General features: G+C 37.1%; 1 protein-coding gene and 4 non-coding genes across 5 annotated transcripts; all 5 read left to right on the top strand.

Annotated features, from left to right (window-relative positions):
• Positions 1–6668: 6668 nt before the first annotated feature.
• On the top strand, positions 6669–17158 carry RPS17 (ribosomal protein S17). Its single transcript, XM_053717386.1, has 5 exons — positions 6669–6758; positions 8883–9034; positions 9386–9491; positions 14769–14834; positions 16408–17158. Exons 1-5 carry the CDS (start codon positions 6756–6758, stop codon positions 16486–16488), a joined length of 408 nt encoding a protein of 135 aa, XP_053573361.1. The 5' UTR covers positions 6669–6755; the 3' UTR covers positions 16489–17158.
• On the top strand, positions 7634–7765 carry LOC128665355 (small nucleolar RNA SNORA71). Its single transcript, XR_008403113.1, has one exon. It is a non-coding gene; the product is annotated as a small nucleolar RNA SNORA71 (small nucleolar RNA).
• LOC128665353 (small nucleolar RNA SNORA71) lies at positions 9167–9296 on the top strand. Its single transcript, XR_008403111.1, has one exon. It is a non-coding gene; the product is annotated as a small nucleolar RNA SNORA71 (small nucleolar RNA).
• Positions 11417–11547, top strand: LOC128665354 (small nucleolar RNA SNORA71). Its single transcript, XR_008403112.1, has one exon. It is a non-coding gene; the product is annotated as a small nucleolar RNA SNORA71 (small nucleolar RNA).
• Positions 14936–15063, top strand: LOC128665352 (small nucleolar RNA SNORA71). The gene has a single exon (XR_008403110.1). It is a non-coding gene; the product is annotated as a small nucleolar RNA SNORA71 (small nucleolar RNA).
• Positions 17159–23781: the final 6623 nt, after the last annotated feature.

Here is a 23781-nt window from a genome sequence, read left to right as displayed (position 1 = left end):
ATTAAAGCCTACATGATAGCTAGAAGAAAGAGCTTAGTTAGAAGGGAAACCCAATTAGCTAATCAGTTAAAAAATCAATATGCAAGATACTTAGAAAATCCGAATAAGTCAAATTGGGCTGAGATCTCAAAGGAGGAAATAATAGCAGTAATTAAAAAATCTCCAAATGGTAAGGCCCCTGGTCCAGATTCAATTCCAATGGAATTCTATAAGATATTGCAGGAGGATGTTGTCTGTGTACTTGAGAGATTATATAATATATAATAGCTACTTCCAAATACTTTGCTTCAGCAAATATTACATTAATACATAAAAAAGATAAGGACATAGAATCTATGGATGCATATCGCCCAATCTCCCTATTAAACGTGGATTACAAAATTATTGCAAGCATTATGGCGAACAGACTCAAGAAAATTATAGGAGAAATCATACATACAGATCAAACTGGATTTATCCCAAGCAGGACCTCTCAAAAAAACATTAGAACGGCCATGTTTCTATTGGAACAAGCTGCAAAGGTGAGGAGTTGTAACAAAATAAAGAACTATTTAGATTTTGCTTTGTTAACAGTGGATGCGGAAAAAGCTTTTGATAGTATAACATGGGATCATCTCTTTACAGCATTGGATAGTTTTGGGATAGTGGGCAACTTTAACAATTATGTTAAATTAATTTATCAAGACCCTATTTCATATATTACTGTAAATGGACTAAGTTCTCCAGGTCTAAGACTTCAAAAAGGAACAAGGCAGGGTTGCCCACTATCACCACTACTCTTCAATATCTCACTAGAACCACTGGCCATCAGTTGTAGGGACAGATTGGAAGGGGTGATATTGGGAAATAAAAAAGTTGTACTCTCGATGTACGTAGACATTCTCTTCTATATATCCAATTCTAGGGTCAATATTCCACGTATCATCGATTTAATTGGGGAATTTAGTAAATTCTCAGGATACCAAATCAATCTAAATAAGTCTGAGATCCTTTGGATTATTAAAAAAAGGAATAGCTTGTTGAATAATCCATTTAAAAATAGCATTAGGAAAAATTAAGTATTTAGGGATATCACTGTCTAAGAACCCAGAGGATTGGTATAGTCTGAATTATACACCTGTATGGCAAAAATGTATTGACAATCTGAAAAATTGGGAAAAAATACCTCTTTCTCTGTCAGCTAAAGTACTACTTATTAAAATGATGATTTTTCCAAAGATTTTATTTCTTATGCAGAACATTCCAGCTTTTATAATGGCAAAGGATCTTAAAAAATTTAATTCGCAATGTACCATATTTTTTTGGGGGAAAGGAAAACCACGAATAGGTTTAAAAAAATTATCTTATTTAAGGTCTGATGCGGGGTTCGCCCTGCCTAATCTAAAAGTATATAACTGGACATGTTTAGCAAAAATAGCTTTGGATTGGATAACGGGTGCAGAATATCTATCTAATTATCAAAATGAGGAAATAGCAATAGCGCCAATATCTCTCAAAGCTCTATTACATTCCCCAATATTAAAATCAGCTGATAGATCTAGCTTTAAATATACAATCCATAATATAATTATAGCATGGAAAAAAATATGTCAGTCACTACAAATAGACTTTAAGATATCACAATACCTGCCTATAAGGGGGAATCCATATTTTATAAGTGGAATGGAATCATATGTTTTTTGTCAATGGGCTCAGAAGGGCTTAATTTGGGTCAAGCAGTTGCTGGATACACAGACCAACATGGTTAAACCCTTTAATTTGTTGGTCAAAGAATTTAAACTGGAGAACAAAAACTTTTTTGCCTACTTACAAATTCGACATTTCATTGATACAAATAAATTAGCAGAGTTTAATCAATCGAGCCTGAGTAATCTAGTTGCGATTATTAATATCTACCGGTCAGGGAATCATTCTATTTCCCTACTATATAGAAATATTGTCTCTTTTGAAGCTAAAGATAAAGTATCACTGTTATTTGATAAATGGTGTGGAAATTTTAGTTATTTAAGTAGGGAGCATTTCATAAAAAGTCTATCACTGATCTCAGAGTATTCGCAGGAAATTTCATTTAGAGAGTCTCATATTAAGTTATTGAACAGAGCGTACTTGACTCCGCTCTCTATGTCAAGATGGAAAAAGGCAATAGCAATGAAATGTACAAGATGCGGTTTATTAGAAGCAGATCTGATTCACGCCTTCTATTCCTGCCCTAAGATCTATCAGTTTTGGTGTAAAATAGAATATTGGCTCAATAGATTTCTCCCAAATAAGATTAAGTTAAAGAAAGAACAGGTTATATTTCTTATTCAAGAGAAAGAGGTACAAAATAAGAAGCTAGCTAATACAGCATTCCTGGTAGCGAGACAATTAATCTTGAGAAACTGGAAAGCGAATAAAGCACCAAGTATATCTACATTTAACAAAAATATGCTCATTCAATTAGCATTAGATATTAAGGACCCGCAGATCTTCTTAGAGAGTAAATTAGAAAAACTTATGATGAAATGGGAAAAATTTCTACTATCACAGCCGCGGGAGATACAAAAACAAATTATAGCTCCACTACAAGAATCTCAGACATTTCACCAGTTAACATTGCAAAATAAGTACCAACATTTGGCTATCTGAGAGAATTGTGGGAATAGGGAGGATCTTTTTTTTTTTTTTTTTTGCTTTTGTTTTGTTTTGTTGTGTATTATGTTGGTTTATTGTCGTTGTCAGTGTTTTTGGTTGTTGTTTTGCGTGGTTTGTTTGAGTGATTGACACGCCTATGGTGTGTAGTTAATTTGGAGGATAATATAAGGGTAAAATACATAATAATTATAGGTTGGTATAGGTGTCAATAGAATTTTAGAGCTCTAGAATGTGATAGTAATAGGTCAGCATATCCTTGGAGGGGAACTGATTAAAGGAAGGGGTTTTAGGTTTTTTTCAATGGTCAGGTATACACCCTGTGTGGTGAAAGGTAAGCCCGATTGAGAGGCTGTTTATATGTTTTATTTATGTATTAACAGGCTACGAAGTAGATAGCTTGAGTAGTGATCTATATACCCACTGGGGAGAATGCTTATTTGGATTTGTATCTCCTGTATTATTATTCTGTATAAGACGAACTGTAAAATTATGTGAATGATATGTATTTTTACCTTTATATGTATCAATAAAAAAAGTTATAAAAAAAAAAATTGTAGGTCGACCTATACGGTTTACCTAGCGTCATGCACAGTGTGTGCCAAACAGTATGTTGGCCTCACTACCAGGGAGGTTAGATCAAAAATCAGGGAGCACCTCTCAAGCATCAGGGCGGAAACAGCAAGTACCCCCCTGGTCCAACACTTCACAACTGTTCATAACAAAAGCTCTGAAACTTTTTGTTGGACGTGCATTGAGAGAGTACTCAAACCTCCTAAAGGAGGTGACAGGGACAAATTCTTATCCAAACATGAGATCTTTTGGATCTTCACATTAAAAACCAGACATCCAATAGGTCTAAATTCCATGTATGACCTGATCATTCACTGGGCGTGATTGAGGCGTAGAGGCACACTCCCTATAACTCCTGAACAGTGAGATCATGTACTGTATCCTTGAATATTTTATTCTTTCACATCCAGTAGATGTAGTATACATAATAGTACAGGACATATGATAGCCATACTTGATTAATATATATATAATTAAGTGACTTTAGTTTTGGCCCTGAATTTATATTTGATATATATTTAATTCACTATAGAATATGGCCTATCGTCTATGTAATTTGTCTTCATTGGACTAAAATCTCTTCAAATCCATTAGTTCCTTTCCAGTACCACCAATTGTTACCTCCATTAACACCACTTGAATATTATGATTATATGTCTGTAACACCTATTGGGATAATTATTGGGCCAGGGACAAGTAATCCAGGAAGCCCTCTCGTATGAGTTATCTACAATAATACAGGCATACAACTATAACATTCTTTCTAGGTGACTTTATATGTCATACACTACTGTAACCCAAGAATTAATTACTTCATTTGATATTTTCAAATAGTATTTACAGTTCAGTTAGAGTGTTTACTACCAAGGCATAGTCAACAGCACAAGCCTTATTTATGTATATATTTTTTGCTTCATTAAAATTTCTAAAGATGCAAATGCAAACTTCATGGTTTAAATTTGAACTACCTATGTGCTTAAGAATGTTATTCTTGTTTTTCCATTCACTTATTATATATATTTTTTGAATAATGTATTAATATGTTACATTCAATATTCTAAATTGTGTGTAAATGATTTACATGGCTCAACATACCTAGTTTTTGGTAATCTGTTTAAGTATCGTTATATCCTATTTGTAAAGGTTACTAAGGGGTTAATAAGTAATCCTCCCCCCTTTTACTATTGCCCAATAGGGTTCAGCAATTGTGTTTTAAAAGAGGGCTATTCCGAACACAGTTCAGCAGCTTTGATAACGGCGAAATGCTGAAACATGTAAGCAGCTGTCTGAGCTGAACCCTTTGCAAGGAATAGCACCCTTAATCTCCTTGATGTTCTTTTTTTTGTTTTAAATTGCTTAAATAAATTTGAACTTTTATGTTACCTCAGTGCTCCGCTTCATCTTTTTTGCTGACTCTCTGACCTACCAGCGTGAGCACTGAGAGAGGAGACTGCTCCTTGTTTCTATCCCTGATACTCACACTGCTGAACGGACCCTTCAGCCTCCCCTGTTTACAAAGAGGATTTGCCTTGGATCGATTCCCCTCCAATCAGGAGTAAGCAGTACAGCTGAGGACGCATCTCCACCAATCCAGTGAGAAACCACACAGGGGACGGATAGGTGGTTCCCGCCCCCCTCCCTCCAGGAACGTCTGACGAGGGATTACAGGTACCAACAGCGGACGCAGTTTGTTTGCCACTCACCGGACAGGCTGGAGACGCAAAGCCACCGCTTTAAGGTTCTTCTTATCCTGCCCCCAGGACCGGATGTTTCATAGGTGAGAGGAGGGGGGAACGTTAATACCACACTATGACTGCTTGGTTTACTAATACCCATTGGGTCTGTGATGTAATGTATTTACTGCAGTGACTTTGCTCCACACTAACACCTTACACGCTAATCAAGTATGAAATAAACCAAAATGGGCCTAGATCAATACCTTGGGTTGTCTACTTAAAAAAAATTATACAGGCGTACCTCTGAGATATTGCGGTATGGTCCCAGACCACCGCAATAAAGTGAATATAGCAATAAAGTGAATTTCTCAGTGCATATAAAAGTTTTATTTATACTATACTGTAGTCTATTAAGTGTGCAATAGTGTTTAGTCTAAAAAAAACAATGTACATACCTTTTTAAAGTGGTGTAGATAGACTTGTTTGACACAGGGTTGCCACAAACCTTCACCTTGTAAAAAGAGCAATATCTGAGAAAGCGAAACACAATTGCATACCCCCCAACTGTCCCGATTTTCGCGGGACAGTCCCGATTTTAGGGGTCTGTCCCCCTGTCCCGGGTTGCCCCATACTCAGAAGCAGCTGGCTTTGCTCTCACAGGGTTAGATACCTGTTAGATTCCCCGTGGAAAAGGAATGGTGTGTGGGTTAAGCAGGAGTAAGAAGGCTGTATACACTCTGACCACGGGTAATGGTGACCTCTCTAACCTACCTCTGGCAGTGATGATGTATAAACCCTGGTGATAATACTAGCATGCCTTCAGTTTTATACAATGAGCAGTGCTAATACCAGGGTAACAAACAGTGGCAGCCGCAGACTGCCAGCTAATGTGCTTGCCAACCCCAGGACCCCATGTATGGGTATGTTTTTTTTATTTACCTGTCAAAACTATGTACAGGCATACCGTATGCCTGTACATAGTTTTGACAGATAAATAAAAAAAAAAACAAGGCTCTATTTCTGTTTAAATGGAGTGATAGCAAAATGCTAAAAATTCTCCAGTATTTTGGGCAAGTTTTTCTCTGAAAGTAAAATTGTATGCTCTGTCTGATTCACAGAAGAAACTTTTAGGGTTTTACATCCCTTTAATTAGAAACAGCAGAGGAGTTAAACGGACAGTATACACTCATTTTCATATAACTGCATGTAATAGACACTACCACTATTATAAAGAATAAGATGCACAGATACTGATATAAAAATCCAGTATAAAACTGTTTAAAAACTTACTTATAAGCAATCAGTTTAGCTCTGTTGAAAAGGTAGTTGGAAAGCCCACTGCAAGTGGGAAATAAGACACTCCCCCTCCCCCTTCTTTTGCATATGAAAAGACCCTTTACACAAACAGGAGCAAGCTGGAGAAGGTAGCTGACGGTATTCAAATAAAACTTTGGGGCTTGGTTAGGAGTCTGAAAATCAGAGCAATGTTATTTAAAAATAAGCAAAATTATACATTTAAAAAAAAAAAACTTTATGGGCTTTATAAATAGATCTACAAAACATTTATGCAAAGAAAAAATTAGTGTATAATGGCCCTTTAAGATAAACAATCAAACGATGTTTCAAGTGGTATGTCCCCAGACTGCAACATAATACAAAAATGACCATTTAAAATTTTGTTGTTTTTGAATGTAATGGTTTACAATGCAGTGTGTCTAACCTCTACCAGACATGAAATCACGTTAACATGTATTCTGTAGTTTCCCTCCAAACCTGTAGTGGCCGCCTGTAACGCACTGCAATGTGCTGTCTCTTCCGCCTCTTTATAGCCTCGCTCCCGGCATCCTTTGCCCTCTTCTACCAGCTCGGTCCAACATGGTGGGTTTACAATTCGTTTTCGTTCTGACTCTATCTGTTGCCATCCGTGTTTCTGCTGGGTTTTCAGATGTTTCTTTATTAACACAGAGGCTTCTTAACACTGGCGCCTTTCTGCTGCGCATTGTATGAGTGAGAGATGTTACACCATACGTAGGATATAATGTAGTACAGAGCCGCCGAGGGTGGAGGAGGTGTCATGGAGGCCTCTGCTGTCTTTTGAATGATTGACTGGGCTGTTGCAGTGTTTTTGGGAACCGGTTACATTTCTGTAGCTGTTTGGTGTGTAAGCTGTGGGCTAGGGCGTACGGGTGGACTTGGAAGTGTAGATCCGGAGGCTGGTATCCGGCGGTGTATGCTATGCTGCGTTACCGAGTAAAGAGTTTATTATAGCCTGCTTTAAGCATATCTGGTGTAATAAACGCATTACTGTGTGCGGGGCAATGGTCATTTTAGAATAAATATGTAATATCTTTGTTTCCATTATTACGACCTGCTTTAATTTTTTGAAATGCAGACTTATCTAAAATAGGTTTATACACGTCCTTCGGAAGTTAAGATTCCTTTATAATGCTTTAACTTTAGATGTCTTTCCGAGTGTTTTTACACCATGTAGATCGGGTGGGATGCGTTTGAATTCTGGCCTTTAATGCTGTGTGTTGGCTGCAATATTACATTTTATTGCAACCCTGCTTGTTACTTTGCCCTAGTATGTTTGGTGTGAGGTTGCTAACCTGTGATGGAATTTATTTAGGTATGTATATATATATATATATATATATATATAATCAAAACAATTTAGTGTGAAAATGTGTTGTTTCGGGGGACAAAGCATGGTGTGTGTATCTATCTATATCTATCTCTTTCGCACCGGTAAATCCTGCATCGAAAGTGATTGTGGCATTACAATAGTGGCCTGGTCATTGATACTGCAGGAAGAGTATCTTGATAGAATTTCCCGTGTTTGGTGGAATCGTATTGTGCCTACCAGACCCTGTAACTTTCACACATTTTTGTTAAAAGCATCCATTTAATAAATTTAATTGGTTTACATAGATACCAATACATTGATACTTTTTTATTCATGCATGGAACCCATTAACCCATGTTTGTGCTGTTTAAAGTGCCGCTCACATTTAAAAGAAATGTTACATAATTCTGCACTATGTGCAGATTTTGTAACGTTAACCTAGCAACACCTGGAAAAGAGAAGGATTTTAAAGATTTACCCCCCCTAAACCCGTACTTACCTTCCTTGCCAGCCTCTACCGCTTTTCTTCAAAAGCGCATTAGAGGCGCACTGTCTAATCAGAGCATCAGGTCATCAGTTGAATTACATGTAGCTCGCTCTCCTGGGTAAAGCTATCGGCTGCTTTACCCAGTGCAGGAGTGTTACATGCAGTTCAACTGCACAACCTGATGCTCCGTGATTAGACAGCGTGCCTGTAATGCGCTTTTGAAGAAACCAGTAGAGACTGGCAAGGAAGGTAAGTACGGGTTTAGGGGGTTAAACCTTTAGAATAATTTTTCTCTTTTGCATGTGTTGCTAGGTTAAAGGGACACTGAACCCAAATTTTTCTTTCGTGATTCAAATAGAGCATGCACTTTTAAATAACTTTCTAATTTACTCCTATTTTTCTTCGTTCTCTTGCTATCTTTAGTTGGAAAAGGCATCTAAGCTTTTTTTTGGTTCAGAATTCTGGATAGCACTTTTTTTTTATTGGTGGATGAATTTATCCACCAATCAGCAAGGAAAACCCAGGTTGTTCACCAAAAATGGGCCATCTAAACTTACATTCTTGCTTTTCAAACAAAGATACCAAGAGACTGAAGAAAATGTGATAATAGGAGTAAATTAGAAAGCTGCTTAAAATGTCATGCTCTATCTGAATCACGTAAGAAAAATTTGTATTCAGTGTCCCTTTAATGATTATGTAACAATTTAAACGTTGACTGGCACTTTAAGGATCATGATTATATATTGACTGCTGCATGGTGCCTCTTCTGTGTGTTTTTTTTTTTTTTTCTTATGGACTTTCTTTACTTGAAAATGCCCTTCAATTGGTTTCTATCTTCCACTCATTTAATAAATTGATAACTTTGTGCAATTTTGTTTACTGTTTTTAGGGACGTGTCAGGACAAAAACCGTGAAAAAGGCCGCTCGGGTCATTATTGAAAAGTACTACACCCGGCTGGGCAGCGACTTCCACACAAACAAGAGAGTATGTGAGGAAATCGCAATCATCCCAAGCAAGAAATTACGAAACAAGATTGCTGGGTAAGAATTGAGGGACTGGTACAGGAATCATCTTCCAAAACAGTTTAGCATACTGAATGCTCACCTGCAGCACTGTTTTATATAAGTGCTTTGCTCTTATGTTTTCATTTTGCCCCATCCCCCTACAAAACTACCTGCATCGAAAGTGATTATGGCGTTGTCTGTTGCCTGGTCATTGATACTGCAGGAAGAGTATGATGTGAAAGCTTTTCCCGTGTTTGGAGGTTTGACCTTGCTTACCAAACCCTGTAGCCTTCATACATTTCTGTGCTTTCTTTTATAGTCTAATTCAATTAACATAATGTAATTGAGGCTTCTTGGTTCTTAATGTTATCGTATCCTATTTTGTAGATATGTCACACATCTGATGAAACGAATCCAGAGAGGGCCTGTCAGAGGTATCTCCATCAAACTTCAGGAGGAGGAGAGAGAAAGGAGGGATAACTATGTCCCTGAGGTGAGTGTTTTTAAAGTATTTGTGACTACCCAAGTATACTGTTGCGTTTAGTCCCTGCCTCCAGTTAGTCATGGGTACCGCTATGTTGAAATCTAGCTTTCACTGCATTCCAGTGCTTATGTCTTTGTACAGTTAGGGCAAATCTCCTTGACATATGCCGTTTAACCTGGGTTCCAAAAGTGGCAACACCTATAATTGGAGGGAGGTGTATACAATGTATTTAATGTCCCTTTAACTCCTTCCTGCTGAGAAGTTCCAATGTATATAAATAAAAATGTAAATTGCGCAAATCTTTCATGCAATCGCATGATTTTAATGATGGCATCAGGTTGGGGGAGGGGTGCCTTTGGCGCTAGGCATGCCCTTCAGCCCACAATGCCATTTAGGGAGTGGCTATGGCTTCAGGACAACCAGATGGCTAGTACATTCCATAGCCTAACGTTGGGAAGGGGTTAACAAAGCTATTTGTTTTCCCTATGTGTGGGGTTAAATTGAAATGAAATGCTACTCTGCATGTAACTCAGTGAAAGTAGCATATTGAGTTTCTTTTTAAATTTTCATGAGATTTGTCACGTCTGCCTATAAAGTGGGAGGTTTACTTAAAAGCTGAGCACTCACCCCTTAAAGGGACAGTGAAATAAACCTTTCTAGCATGCACACACAAAGTAACTATTGTAAAAGGACACTATTATAAAAATGTCTCATTTGTATAAACCGATCAGATGTTGGCAATATTTTACATGGCATTTTAATTCACCAGTTGTAATGAAGATAAGCTTTAACTTTTTTTTTTTTTTTTTTTATGCAGTTCTTAAATTCAAATACCCCGTGCTCCGGCCACCCATTTTAAAAGTACTTTTTAGTAAGCTAAAGATATGAACTGTTCTCCAATCAGCACCATAGACGCACACAAAGTGCTGTATGACAAGATCGCTGATTGGAGAACAGTTCAAACAGTTAGCTCTTCCAAAAAATTAGTTTTAAAGTGGGTGGCCAGAGCCCAGGGTTATTTACATTTTAGCCCTACATTAAAAAAGTGATGGTAAAGTTACCATAATGTCCATACGGTATAGCATTAAATCTGTTAAATAAACATAAGTTTAATCAATTCTTATAATATTCAGTATTAATAAAGTTGTCACCTTTATGAATCAATTCCCGAACGTCCATAAATTCAACTTTTTTTTTTTTTTTTTTTCCGGTGGGTCACGTTTTTGTCTAATCCAATTGAAATGTTGGCCGCTAGGCGGCCGTCACTTCACGTCATCCGCCCGTTTTAGTACTAAGCGCATGCGCTAATCAAATTTTCTTTAGATGGGAAACCATGGGCATTCCCGTGCGCATTTGGAAATCATCGCCAATTTGCGCATCCTCAGTGTTCCGCCGCATTGCTTAGTGCATGCGCAGTTGGAGACTGCAGCGCGAATGCACGTTAGAAAGACAGCCGTTGCAAAGATAAGACGGAAGTAGGGCATGGGAGGAGTCATGAGCTAAGCGGTAGGGATTTTTAAATATCATTTTTAATGTAAAATATTGAAGTAATGGGGGGAAAAAACAGCGACTAGATTAGGGTCATATGGAGGAATGCTAGGTTGTCTTAAATAATCTCAAACTTTACCTTCACTTTAAAGCGTATATTCACTACTTACTACTAAACTTCTGTTTCGACTACAAAAACGCCAAGGAACAATTATTCCCAATACATTTTTAATACTCTGCATTAGGTATTATAAGTAATTTGGAACTGATGAAGGGGAAACCACATGTATCATGAAAAACTATTAACCAATTTTTCATTTTATATTTTTTTTGTCCATTTTACACTATTCTGTAGCTTTTACTGAGCCTCAGATGTGCAAGTGTCCACCAGTTTTGTGGTTTTTGTTTTTCTGTCTATGTCAAAGGTTAGCTCGTAATTAAAATAAACCTGCATCGAAAGTGATTGTGGTTCTGTCAGTGGCCTGGTCATTGATACTGCAGGAAAAATATCATGTGAAAGCTTTTCCCGTGTTTGGAGATTTGCACTGTATCTACCAAACCCTGTGACTTTCACACAACTTCCAAGCTGCAATCCTGCTAGATAACGTATCATGCTTTTCCCAGATGTTAGAGGTAAGGTTTTAGAGTAATTATCAGGAGCTCAGACTTACTACCACAAGTGTGTATCAGTTTCTCTGGTTTTACTATTTTATAGGTATGTGTTTATAGAATTTTTAAAACTAGATGTTAATTTTAAACTACTGACACTTCTTTTAAATCCAAGTAAAAATGTCATTAACAGTATTTTATTTGCAGAAAATGACAACTGGTCAAAATAACAGATGCATTTTCAGACCTCGAATAATGCAAAGAAAACCAGTTCATATAAATTTGGCACAAAATAACCCTGATTTTAAATCGCATCTTTCTTGCTTCTTGTCTTTAACATTGCTGATGGGTGACTTTATGCCACTCCTGGCGCAAAAATTTAAGTGGCTTTGCTTGATGGCTTGTGACTATCTTCCTCCTGATCACATTCCAGAGGTTTTCAATGGGGTTCAGGTTTGGATATTGGTCTGGACATGACAGGGTCTTGATCTGGTGGTCCTCTATCCACACCTTAATTGACATGGCTATGTAGCATGGAGCATTGTCCTGCTGGAAAAAACAGTCCTCTGAGCAGAAGGAAGCAAGTTTTCTTCCAGAATAACCTTGTATGTGGCTTGATTCATGCGTCCTTCACAAAGATAAATCTACCTGATTCCAGCCTTGCTAAAGGCGCGCCTCTCCCCGATCATCACAGATCCTCTACCAAAATTCAGTGGGTGCATGAAACGCTGGCTTGTAGGCCTTTCTAGGTCTGTCTAACCATTAGATAACCTAGTGTTGGGCAAAGCTGAAAATTGCACTAATCAGAGAAGATGACCTGGAATCGGGCAGATTTTTTAAGCCACATAAAGGTTATCCTGGAAGAAAACATGCTTCCTTCTGCTCTGACAATGTACACAGTGCTTGTGTTTTGTGTTCTAAAACAAGGAAATGAGAGGAAGGGTACACATCATACAGACGCATCAGTTTTGTTGGAATCATTTTTACTTTTGCATGAGAATAGTGAAAATGGTTCACTGAAATACAATGTGCATTTCACCTTTGACTTAAAGTGAAAGTAAATCCTAGCGTTTTACAAAAGCTAGGATTTACTATTGAAACAAATAAAGGGGACTTTCATTCATGAAGTATAAAGCTCCTTTATTTGATTCAATTGATCACCGTTTTTACCTGGTACAGCAGCCCACGGCTTGGGCGCCAAGCCGGATTTACCGCACGGCTATTGGCTAAGAGGTGAAAACGTCACCTCTTAGGAAAGAATTCTTTAGCCTTGGGCTGCTGTACCAGGTAAAAACGGCGATCGTTTGAATCAAAGGAGCTTTCTACATGAAGTATCTTTACTTCATGAATGAAAGTCCCCTTTGTTTCAATAGTAAATCATAGCGTTTGTAAAACGCTAGGATTTACTTTCACTTTAAAGTCTTACCTTCGATTAAGCTGCAAATGGCCTCCTGCACCCTTTCTATATCATTCAGCAGTAAGTTATTTTAAAATGAATATTGTTTCTGCCCACTTTGAAATGGCTGCCAAGCTCAGCCCACTGATGACATCACTATCTGGGCTGCATCTAGGCACTCTGAATTCAAGACTGTCAATGCTATTCAGCAGAGTGCCTAGATGCAGCCCAGATAGTGATGTCATCAGTGGGCTGAGCTTGGCAGCCATTTTAAAGTGGCCAGAAACGATATTCATTTTAACATAACTTTTTTACTTTTACTGCTGTATGATATAGAAAGGGTGCAGGGGGATATTTGTAGCTTAATCTAAAGTAAGACTGTCCCTTTTAAAGAGTAACCTTAGGTAAACTCAGAAATGTGCACGTCTTAAACCGCCTGCTGTAAACAATGTTGCAAAAACTGTTGCCAGTGTTATACATTGTTACAAAACACTGCTGCTATAGACACGTGCACACTCCTGTCAGAATAACCAGTCTTAAACAAAGAATACTGAAAGAACAAGCAAATTTGATATTGATTTCAGATAGAAGTGGAAAATTGTTTAAAAATGAAGGTTCTATCTGAAACCTTGTTTAATTTTGACTTTACTGTCCCTTTGAATTTATTTTGAGAAAGGAAATGCATGTTTGTGCACCACTAATCCTACAGATTAATTGCTTACTGGTGAATGTTGGTAAATATTCAAATGTGCCTAAAATCCTAATGTAGTTCTATTCGGGTCTTGCCACAAGGGATATAGAAAACCCTTTAATGTTCTTTGTAAGGTCTGCCATCAGACCATATATCTGTTAATTTGTTCAGCTAAACAGCAGTGCAGACTGATCTGTGGCTCAAAGCTATCAATAGAGCTGGGATATAGTAGTGGTGGCCTTTAAAGTAAAAGTAAACTTACCTGATCTGCTATACACAGTTACACAGTTTAGTTAAAAATAATAGTAGTTTAATTCATCATTTTTTTTTAAAGTTAATACCTTTTTCGTCGCAAATAAAGTCCAATATTTCCTATTTTCAATTCTGCCCGTTTTTACAGATCTAATTCACTTCCAGCTCACGTGTATATTATTGTCCTATGGACTTTCTGGCCGATCGGCGGCCGTGATGCTACGTCATCACACTATCGGATGAATTGCGCATGCGTCGAAGCTCTTCTACCCATTATTATGTCGGGCGCGCGTTCACAATTAGCGCATGCGCATAGCTGTTTATCGCAACATACAAGCACAGCTGAATTTTAGCGATCTGTAAGTATAAGGGTTATATTTCAATCAAGCTTTCATGCGCTTTATAATTGGAAGACTAAAAACTATGTTTCTAACTCTGTACGCATGCGCTTTGAACACAGGATGATCGAAATTCACGCATGCGCAATGCGTTCCATTACCGTGAACGCGCATTTCTCCTACGTATAGAGCGGGTGGGACCGCTCTATATGTAAAGGCAGCAAAATATAGGAAGTGGAGGATGGGCGGAGTAAGGCTAATGACGGTAATCAAAAGATATATTAAAATAAAATATAGAATCAGTAATAGAAAAAAATAAAAAACATAGCTTGTCTCAATATACTATTGTTATAGAATACATCCGTGTTTTGCTGAGCATAGACATTTACTTTCACTTTAAACAGTGTTTGGCTTTAATCTCTGCCTCCAAAATTTTACACCATTCTAGGCCACAAAATCTTTGTTACCTAATGCATCATTTTTAATTTTTTTTTTTTTTTTTTTTTCTGTAGGTATCTGCCCTGGATCAGGAGATTATTGAGGTTGATCCTGACACTAAGGAAATGCTGAAGTTGCTGGTAAGCATATCCATCTATCTTCTATCTTGTGAGGGCACTGAGTGAACTACTTCCCTGTCCAATACAATAGTGTTGAAAGTAAAGTATGTGCTGTTTCCAGAACCTGCATCGAAAGTGATTTTGCTCTGTCTGTGGGCTGGTCATTGATACTGCAGGGAGAGTATTGTGAAAGAGTTTCCCGTGTTTGAAGACTTTATTATGTCTTAACAAACCCTGTAACTTTCACACAATTAAAGATTCTAGTACGTAATGTCCTTTTATTGGGCCACTGTGTGGGTTGTTTGTGGGCTTTTTTTGTGGTATGTCTGTATGTCAAGAAGTAGGCTAAATTATGCTGGTAATGATTAGAGTGCAAGGCTTATTCTACATCTTTAATAAATGACACTGAAGTTCAATAATGTGGGCTTATTTTTCCTGTTGTAGTGCTTTGTTTTCAAAGTGTAGTCAAAATTCTTTTCAAAACTACTTTAGTTAGCCAAGCACACCTTTTTAAAATTTTGAAGGGTAAAGTTTGTTTGTTTTTTAAATAATTTTTGCTTTGTTGAAAAAAAATATCTAGATAGGTAGCGTAAATGTCTGGGGCACTACATGACACAACTGTGCTTCAGACACTTATACTCCTGCACTTACCTTCCGGCTTTCCAACAAAGCATAGCAAGAAAACAAAGAACGTGATGATAAAAGTATATTGAAAATTTGTTTAAAGTGAATATCAAGCACTATTACCTAAACTGAAATGATAGCAGTTAAAAAAATGAGTTTAATTCATCAAATCGTTAATACAGTGATTTTCAACCTTTTTTTTGCCGTGGCACACTTTTTTACATAAAAAAAATTGTGGAGCAGCACACCACCATCCCAAAGTGTTACAAAATAACACATCGTAGCCTAATACAGCATGTGTGTGTATATATATCTATATATCTATATCGCCATGCCTCCTACAAATTATACATGACATATTGACAATCATGATTGTCAGAATAAAAAACACGCAAAATTTAAAAAATGTCACTGTTGTCAGTCTGCCGCGGCACACCTGAGGATCTGCCACGGCACACTGGTTGAAGTTAAGTATCTACTAACGCAGTGTTTTTCAGGGATATTTCACTCTGGACGCTATAGGGATAAGAGCCAAAGCTCCGGTCGCCATTTACAGCATTTGATTGACAGATGACTCATCTGCAGTCAACAAATCATTTTCCCCCTGGCAGTGACATTTGTGCAAAGGGGTTGAATGCCCCTATCCCTATAGTGTTCAGAGTGAAATATCTCTGAAGTTAAGTATCTACTAACGATTTGATTTGAATGAAACTCATTCTATTTTTTTTTTTTTTTTTTTTTTAACTGCTATCCTTTCAGTTTAGGTAATAGTGTTAAATTGACATTCACTTTAACTATGTTCTGTCTTAATCATGAAAATTGGGGTTTATGTCCCTATATGTTTCTAGTCCCTGAACATTCACAGGAAATTTAGACGGTGCAGCAGTAGTGGTTTAATATTTTAAATATGCCCTAGTAGCAGAGCTTGTTTCTCACTTTTTTTTTCTTCCCCCCCCCCCCTTATATTCAGGACTTTGGCGGTCTGTCCAACCTGCAAGTCACTCAGCCCACAGTGGGGATGAACTTCAAAACACCAAGGGGTGGCATTTAGATGTTTGTACTATAATCTTTCCAATAAACTTGGGGAAAACCAAATATCTGGCTCATGGATGATTATTTTTTTTTAATTTTAAGCTTGGAGACTTTCGAAGTGGATGCAATGTTTGGAGTGGTGAATGGGTTTGAATGGGATCTGTATTAAAACCTAACATCAGACACTAACTGTCTCACATCATATGGACATCCTACTTTGGTAGAAAGCGCAAATATTTGCTTCCCATACCCTATACGTCAAGTTGTACGTTACCACTTTTCACAAGGACAGATGCAGATAAAAGGTCCAAGTTTTTTTGCTTCTGATTAATTTGCAGCAACTTGAAAATGCTGCTTCAAATCCACACAAGCTAAAATCTCAGACTACTCACTACTGGTATGTGGATTCTGGGTGCTTTTAGACTAAGGGCTTTACCGATTTGGGTAGCTGACGTAAAAGTCTTGTTCTGGTTTAAAACTTTTCTTTGGAAATTTGAATGTGATTTCTCTAAATGTTCTCCAGCATGTGGCTGGTTCCTCAGTAATCTCTAATAAATTGCAAATTTGACACTTACTCCCCATCCCTTTTGACAACTGCACTATAAAGCTAACTGGTTTATATTTGAAAAATGAGCTGCAGGATTGTTAATCTGGTGAAATTGCGTAAATAAAAAAATATATCTATTCTACAGCACTCTCACATGCTTTCTGCCAAGAGACCACAACTAGTTTACAAAGCAACAAATTGACGTGCAGTCACTGTCATCTGTTTCAGTTAAGAAAATATAAGCTTGTATTCTCTTGCTAATTTGGTTCAAACATTGAACACAGGGATCAATCTCCACTGTCTAGTCTAATACTATAAAATAACTTAAGGGATTCAAGCATTCTATAGACGCCACAAATGGGATATAAAACCCAAAATGTTTATCATTATTCAATTTACTTCTATTATCTAATTTGCATTGTTCTATTGGTATCCTTTGTTGAATAAATTAAATAGGTTTAAGAGCTAGCTGCTGATTGTTGGCTGCATATATATTCCTCTTGTCATTGGCTTACAGATTTGTTAAGTTAGTTCTCGGTATTGCATTGGTGCTCCTTCAATAAAGCAAAGCAGAAAATTCAGCAAAATTGATTATTGAAGTACATTGAAAAGTTGTTTAAAACCGTATTGAATCTGAATCTTGAAAGGAAAAATAAGGTTTGTATCCCTTTAAGAAAAATAAAATTTATATTTGACCTTGTTTTACTGTAGAATACAATTGAAAATGTGCTTGTTGCACCTCAGTTATGAGTGAATATGGCATACTTAAAGTGATTTGAGTCTAACATAAAGGGACAGTTTAGTCAAAATTAGACTTTCATTATTCAGATAGGACATGTAATTTTTTTTTTTTTTTTTTTTTTTATTTATTTATTATATTTTCATTTTACATAAGGTGTCATACAGTCTTTGTACATCATTTAAGTAGGACATTATATCCAAATCAACTGTTTCGAAAATTATACATAACCAACTTAACTACTGTTTCTTAACTAACTCAGTGTTCCATAAGTAATAAATATTGCTCATCAATGCTACATTACTCAGAATCATAAAAGTCATTTATCTTATCTTATATCTCTTGCTATACTAACTTACCCATTGTCGGTGTACCTCTGCTGGATTACTCTCGGTCCCCGAGCCGGGAGGAGAGGGGGGAAACAGGCCAGTCCTCCATCCAGTGATTTCTTTACTTGTGTGAGTCTTACTATTGTGCTGCATATTGTGATGGTGGATGTATGCTTTCCCATAGGAATTTGGCATCTAAGAAAAATGGGACATGTAATTTTTTTATCAACTTTCCAATTTACTTATCAAATTTGCTTTTTTTTTTCTCTTGGTATTCTTAGTTGAAACTAAAACCTAGGCAGACTTGTATGCTAATGTCTAAGCCCTTGAAAGCTGCCTCTTATCACATGCTTTTTAAATTCCGTTTCAACACAGACGGAAAGAACACGTGGGCCATATAGATAACACCGTGTTCAGACAGTTATTTAAGATTTAGCCCAACACAATGCTAAATGCAAGACAATAGAAAATAAACAGTCAGTCATGTGATGAGGGGGCTGGAAGAAGGTTCTTGGATACAAGGTAATAACGGGTAAAAAGTACATTAATATAACTTATGCAAAACTGGGGAATGGCTAATAAAAGGATGATCTATCTTTTAAAACAATAACAATTCTATTGTAGACTGTCCCTTTAAACATCATTTTAAAATTGCCAGTTCTGCATCCAATAAGTGTTTATTGTACGGCTCAGTTTAGTGCATAAAAACATGCTGAGATCTGTGTATATTTTAAAAGGGCTAATTAAGAAAAAATAGTTTGCATAAAAAGTTTAAAAATTGCTGGCAAGTATTTTAAAAAATAAGCAAAATTATTTCCATAGCTGTGCTTTCTGGAGTAGACATCCCCCCCCCCCTTATTCGTGTTTAACATCAGAAACACAGACTTTGTATTGTAACTGAGTTCACAGCAGCGTATTTGCTTCTAGGCATGCTCCAGCAGATAATGACTGTTAGTCTTGCATTTTACTATATTAATGGTGGATATATAGGCAGCCATAAAAGGAAATGTGTGGGGGGAGTTAGAGCTGTACAAGTCAGACACTTAAAAGAAAGTGTTAATGGCGAGGTACTGCAGTATAAATTTGCAGGTAAAGTAATTAAAGTACATATATTCTATATCCCAACCTGTTTTAATGTCCCTTTAAGTTCAGTCTAATGTCCATGTATTTTCTTTCCGCCTCTGGTTTTTTTTTTCCTCTCTGCAACTCAATGTGTGAAATGGCACACCCACTCTTCAAAAGTCAAAAAACTAAGGGAGCGGAGGGGAAAGGTACATGATAGACACATCTAAATAAAAAATGAAATGCGTTTTACATTTATTAAAGTGAATGTAAACTTTGACGAATGTGTACCCGGTTTTTAAAAATCCTATTAAAAACGGGGGCGCTTTCATTCATCAAAGCTTACATTTTAGCAGTTTGGTTAAAATACATTTTTTCTTCTTGATAGCTGGAGCAGCGACTGACTAACAGTCACACTTTTTCAAGGACATCGCACTAGAGTGCTTGAGTTGTGGTGGTTAAAATTTTTAAAACAATTCTTCTGGGCAACCAACTTTTTGCTGCGTGAGAAAGCCAGATGGTATTGTAAAAGCAGTGTGATGCTAAAATATAACTTATTTTTGCAGCTAATGCACTTGCAGTGAAATGACTGAAGGGGGCTGCCTGGTAGTATGGCCTATACAACGTCGTATTGTTAAAGGGATACTAAACCCACATTTTTTATTTTCTTTTCTTAAATGATTCAGATAGATCATGCAATTTTAAGCAACTTTCTAATTTACTCCCCAATATAAATTTCTTTATCTTGCTATCTTTAAAGGGACACTGAAACTAAATTTTTTTTTTTCCGTTCGTGATTCAGATAGAGCATGACATTTTAAGCAACTTTCTAATTTACTCCTATTATCAAATGTTCTTTTTTCTCTTTGTATCTTTATTTGAAATGCAAGAATGTAAGTTTAGATGCCGGACCATTTTTGGTGAACAACCTAGGTTGTCCTTGCTGATTGGTGGAAAAATTCATCCACCAATCAAAAGCTGCTGTCCAGAGTGCTGAACCAAGAAAAAAAAGCTTAGATGCCTTTTTTCATATAAAGAAAGCAAGAGAACGAAGAAAAATTGCTAATAGGAGTAAATTAGAAAGTTGCTTAAAAATGCATGCTCTCTGAATCACAAAATATTTTTTTTGGGTTCAGTGTCCCTTTAATTAAAAAGTAGAAATTTAAGCCCATTTTAGGTTCACCACCCTGGATAGTGCATACTTATTGGTGGCTATATTTAGCAAACCAATAAGCAAGCATAACCTAGGTTCTCAACCAAAACTTGTCTGGCTCTTAAGCTTTACATTTCTGCTTTTTAAAGAGTAAATAAAAATTAATAGGAGTAAATTGGAAAGTATATTAAAATTGCATGTTCTGAGTCATGAGAAAAAAATGTGGGTTTAGTCTCCCTTTAAGGCAGGCTTATATGAATTTATTCAGGCTTACTGCCTCACTTAAAATAACCTCCATCACAGTGAGTGAGGTAAGAAATGCTTTTCAAGGGAGACTAATCCTACTTTATTTAGTGGATTCACCCTTCTACACCATTTGGAGGTCCCAAAATATGTGCTCTATTACCATTTTTTTTGTGTGGAGAAAGTTAGGTGGTCACATATAAAAATTGCACACAACCACTTTATAACATCAAAAACAAAGATGTACAAGTGTATATGGAACAGGGTGACACTACCTGCTGTTTAGGAGGTTTGCTTCCTCTGTGTCTCATGACAGTGTATTCATATGCATGTACAATTATTTTTGGATGCGAAGAAAAGTACAGTACAAAAGAGCTACATGATATGGATTTGTTACATCGCACTTTATGCTTTAAACTGTAATTTCCTTTTATTGAAATAGAAAGTACAAGTGGGGGGGCGTGTCTAGGCAGCGGCCATGCTTGGTCGCAGTTTCAAGAGCTCCTGGCATGACATAGATAATCCGCTGATTATCCCTTTAACACCAGGTCATCCAGTCACAAAATTACCCTCCATAGTTGCTGAGATCTGAGGATCTCAATGATACTTGGTGTTTATATGAATGCAGTCTCTTGAACTTGACCTCTGATGCCTTTTGGCGGCAGACATACTCTGGATCTCAGCACCCCCCCCTTCACAGCGGTGAATTAGTCGTGAATAGGCTGTTTTTACATGGATGCAAATAAATACCACAAAGGATTGTGTACATTACCTACGTCTACAATTACCAAGATGACCGCTACCTACTTGCTAAGAGAAATCGGAGGCCTGCTGTCAGAATACCATACAAGATTTACGGAGCTCCTGGAAGCTACGTTTCACTCTACCTCTGACGCCTTTCCCCTTCAGGATCCCTGCCAAACAACCCAGTGAGTCTGCAGCGCTGGGATGGCGATGCTGTAGGGCCCCGGATATCGCCATCCGTGACGCTCCCTGATATAATCACGCCAGTGATATACACAGCACCTTCACTGAAGCAGGAACAGATTATGCCCCAACACAAAGGGCTGAATCCTGATGACTCATACACATGCTGCTAGAGACCATGACAGGCTACTATTTACCTCCTAAAGGTACTGTCTCTTGTAGACCCAAGGGGAGAAAAAAAAAATAGCAGGACTTTAGTAATGCTTTGTTCACTGCACAGATTAAAAAAAGCATTCGTAGGATGTCGGTTGGGGATAGTGCTAGTCCTGTCCTTACATGGGTTTCTGACCTGTTGTGACTTTGCCTGCTAACAGAGTACCTATCGATGGTATTTTACTACAAGGGAACACTCATCCAATATCTGAGCGATGACCTAAAACTGGAAACTGATAACTCTAAGGAAGCACTACACTCTGTTTATATGCAATCCCTTTCTTTCTCTGACGGCTAGCAAGCTTGAGATCTAGGGATTTGTTTTATATTCTCTCCAGGAGATATGCAACACCTACTTGTATTACCTTATGCTCCTAAGGCTTGCAATAAATTTGTTATGTAAGGTTTGGTTTAGTGCTATCATAAGGTTTGTGGTGTTACGTAGGACCCGTTAATAAGTTGGGGGCTATATGTTTACTGTCAGTCAATACATCAGGGATTACAATTTTCGATTAATATCTTCATGAAGTTTAGCTGATGAATCCTCCTGTTTTTTAATAATGTGCCTAGCTTATGACCCTGCAGTTTACCTAGTTGTGGTAATTGTTTTCTGCCAAAACTATTATATAATCTGACTGGGACATATATTATTGAACTTATATTTCTAAACCTAATGCAACCCAGGGCTGCTCTTATTTAAAGGACCAGTCAACACATTAGATTTGCATAATCAACAAATGCAAGGTAAGACAATGCAATAGCACGTAGTCTGAACTTCAAATGAGTAGTAGATTTTTTTTATAACAAACTTCAAAGTTATGTACATTTCCACTCCCCTTGTACCATGTGATAGCAATCAGCCAATCACAAATGCATATACGTATAGTCTGTGAATTCTTGCACATGCTCAGTAGGATCTGGTGACTCAAAAATTGTAAATATAAAAGACTCTGCACGTTTTTTTTAATGGAAGTAAATTGGAAAGTTGTTTATAATTACATGCTGTATCTGAATCATGAAAATTTTATTTAACCTGAGTGTCCCTTACTGGCTATAGCTCACAATATTCACAAGTATGTGCAATTGTCAAACATTTTTCCCTCCTTTCAGCTGATGCTTTACAAGAGACAGTAAAGAAAGGGTTAAAATGTTATCGTGAAAGCAATACACTCGGAGCTAGATTAGCACCAACTCAGCTGAAGCAAGTTGGGAATCCATCTAGCTCTTGGCTGAAGCATTTGGGAATGTTCCGTTGTGGGCACAAAAAATGTAGTCCTTGTGATTATGTCCTAGTGACTACTAATTTTCAGTCTTGTGTTACTGGGGAGCTATTTGATATTCAATCGTGCCTAAATTGTACTGCAGAGTGCATTATCTATCTATTGGAATGCACTTTATGCAAAGTTCAATATGTAGGACTTACAGCAAGAGATGCCAATTCTAGGATCAGGGAACATTTATCTACACTGACCTTAGGCAAGGCAACTACACCACTGGTACAACACTTTGCAACTAAACATAACAAAAGTGTACAGTCCTTAAGATGGTGCATCATTGAAAAGATAAGGGTACCCATCAGTGGTGGTGACAAAAATACTATCTTGGCCAAAAGGGAGATGTACTGGATCTTCAAATTGGAGACACGTATTCCGAAGGGTTTAAACTCCAAGTTTGACCTGATTAATTTTTGGGAATAGATATTTAGGTATTGTTCATTAAATTCCTTCACTTGTTTCTGTTTGGGGATCTGGTACATCTCTTCTTTTGGCCAAAACCCACTATTTATATCTAATTCTATCCAGTCTTGTATTTTCCACATGTATGGAAGTTTTAATTGAATTTGGAACTTTGTGTTTAGCATATATTTTCATATTAGCGATACTATGTACCAAACAAGATTAGGAATGATTACTTATGGCCATGGGTGTCTAATCAACGGTAGCATTTTTTTTGGGAGACTAATATTGTCATATCAAACTATCTCCAAAACACTAATATATATCTAAGTTTTGTTCATTAGATAGCTATTCTTCAACAAGCATTCTAACTATGTATTCACACATAGTGTATATACTCAGAACGTTCCATTCCTCTAGACA

This window comes from Bombina bombina, chromosome 6 (assembly GCF_027579735.1).
Source record: "Bombina bombina isolate aBomBom1 chromosome 6, aBomBom1.pri, whole genome shotgun sequence".
NCBI lineage: Eukaryota > Metazoa > Chordata > Amphibia > Anura > Bombinatoridae > Bombina > Bombina bombina.
Note: the sequence above shows the minus strand (reverse complement) of the source record. Positions and strands in the feature narration are given on the sequence as shown.

Bases quoted from the DNA above. Each gene is read 5' to 3' on its own strand.
- RPS17 (XM_053717386.1), top strand. The intron at 9,492-14,768 runs GTGAGTGTTTTT...TTTTTTCTGTAG, and splicing joins GGGATAACTATGTCCCTGAG to GTATCTGCCCTGGATCAGGA. The intron at 14,835-16,407 runs GTAAGCATATCC...CCTTATATTCAG, and splicing joins AGGAAATGCTGAAGTTGCTG to GACTTTGGCGGTCTGTCCAA.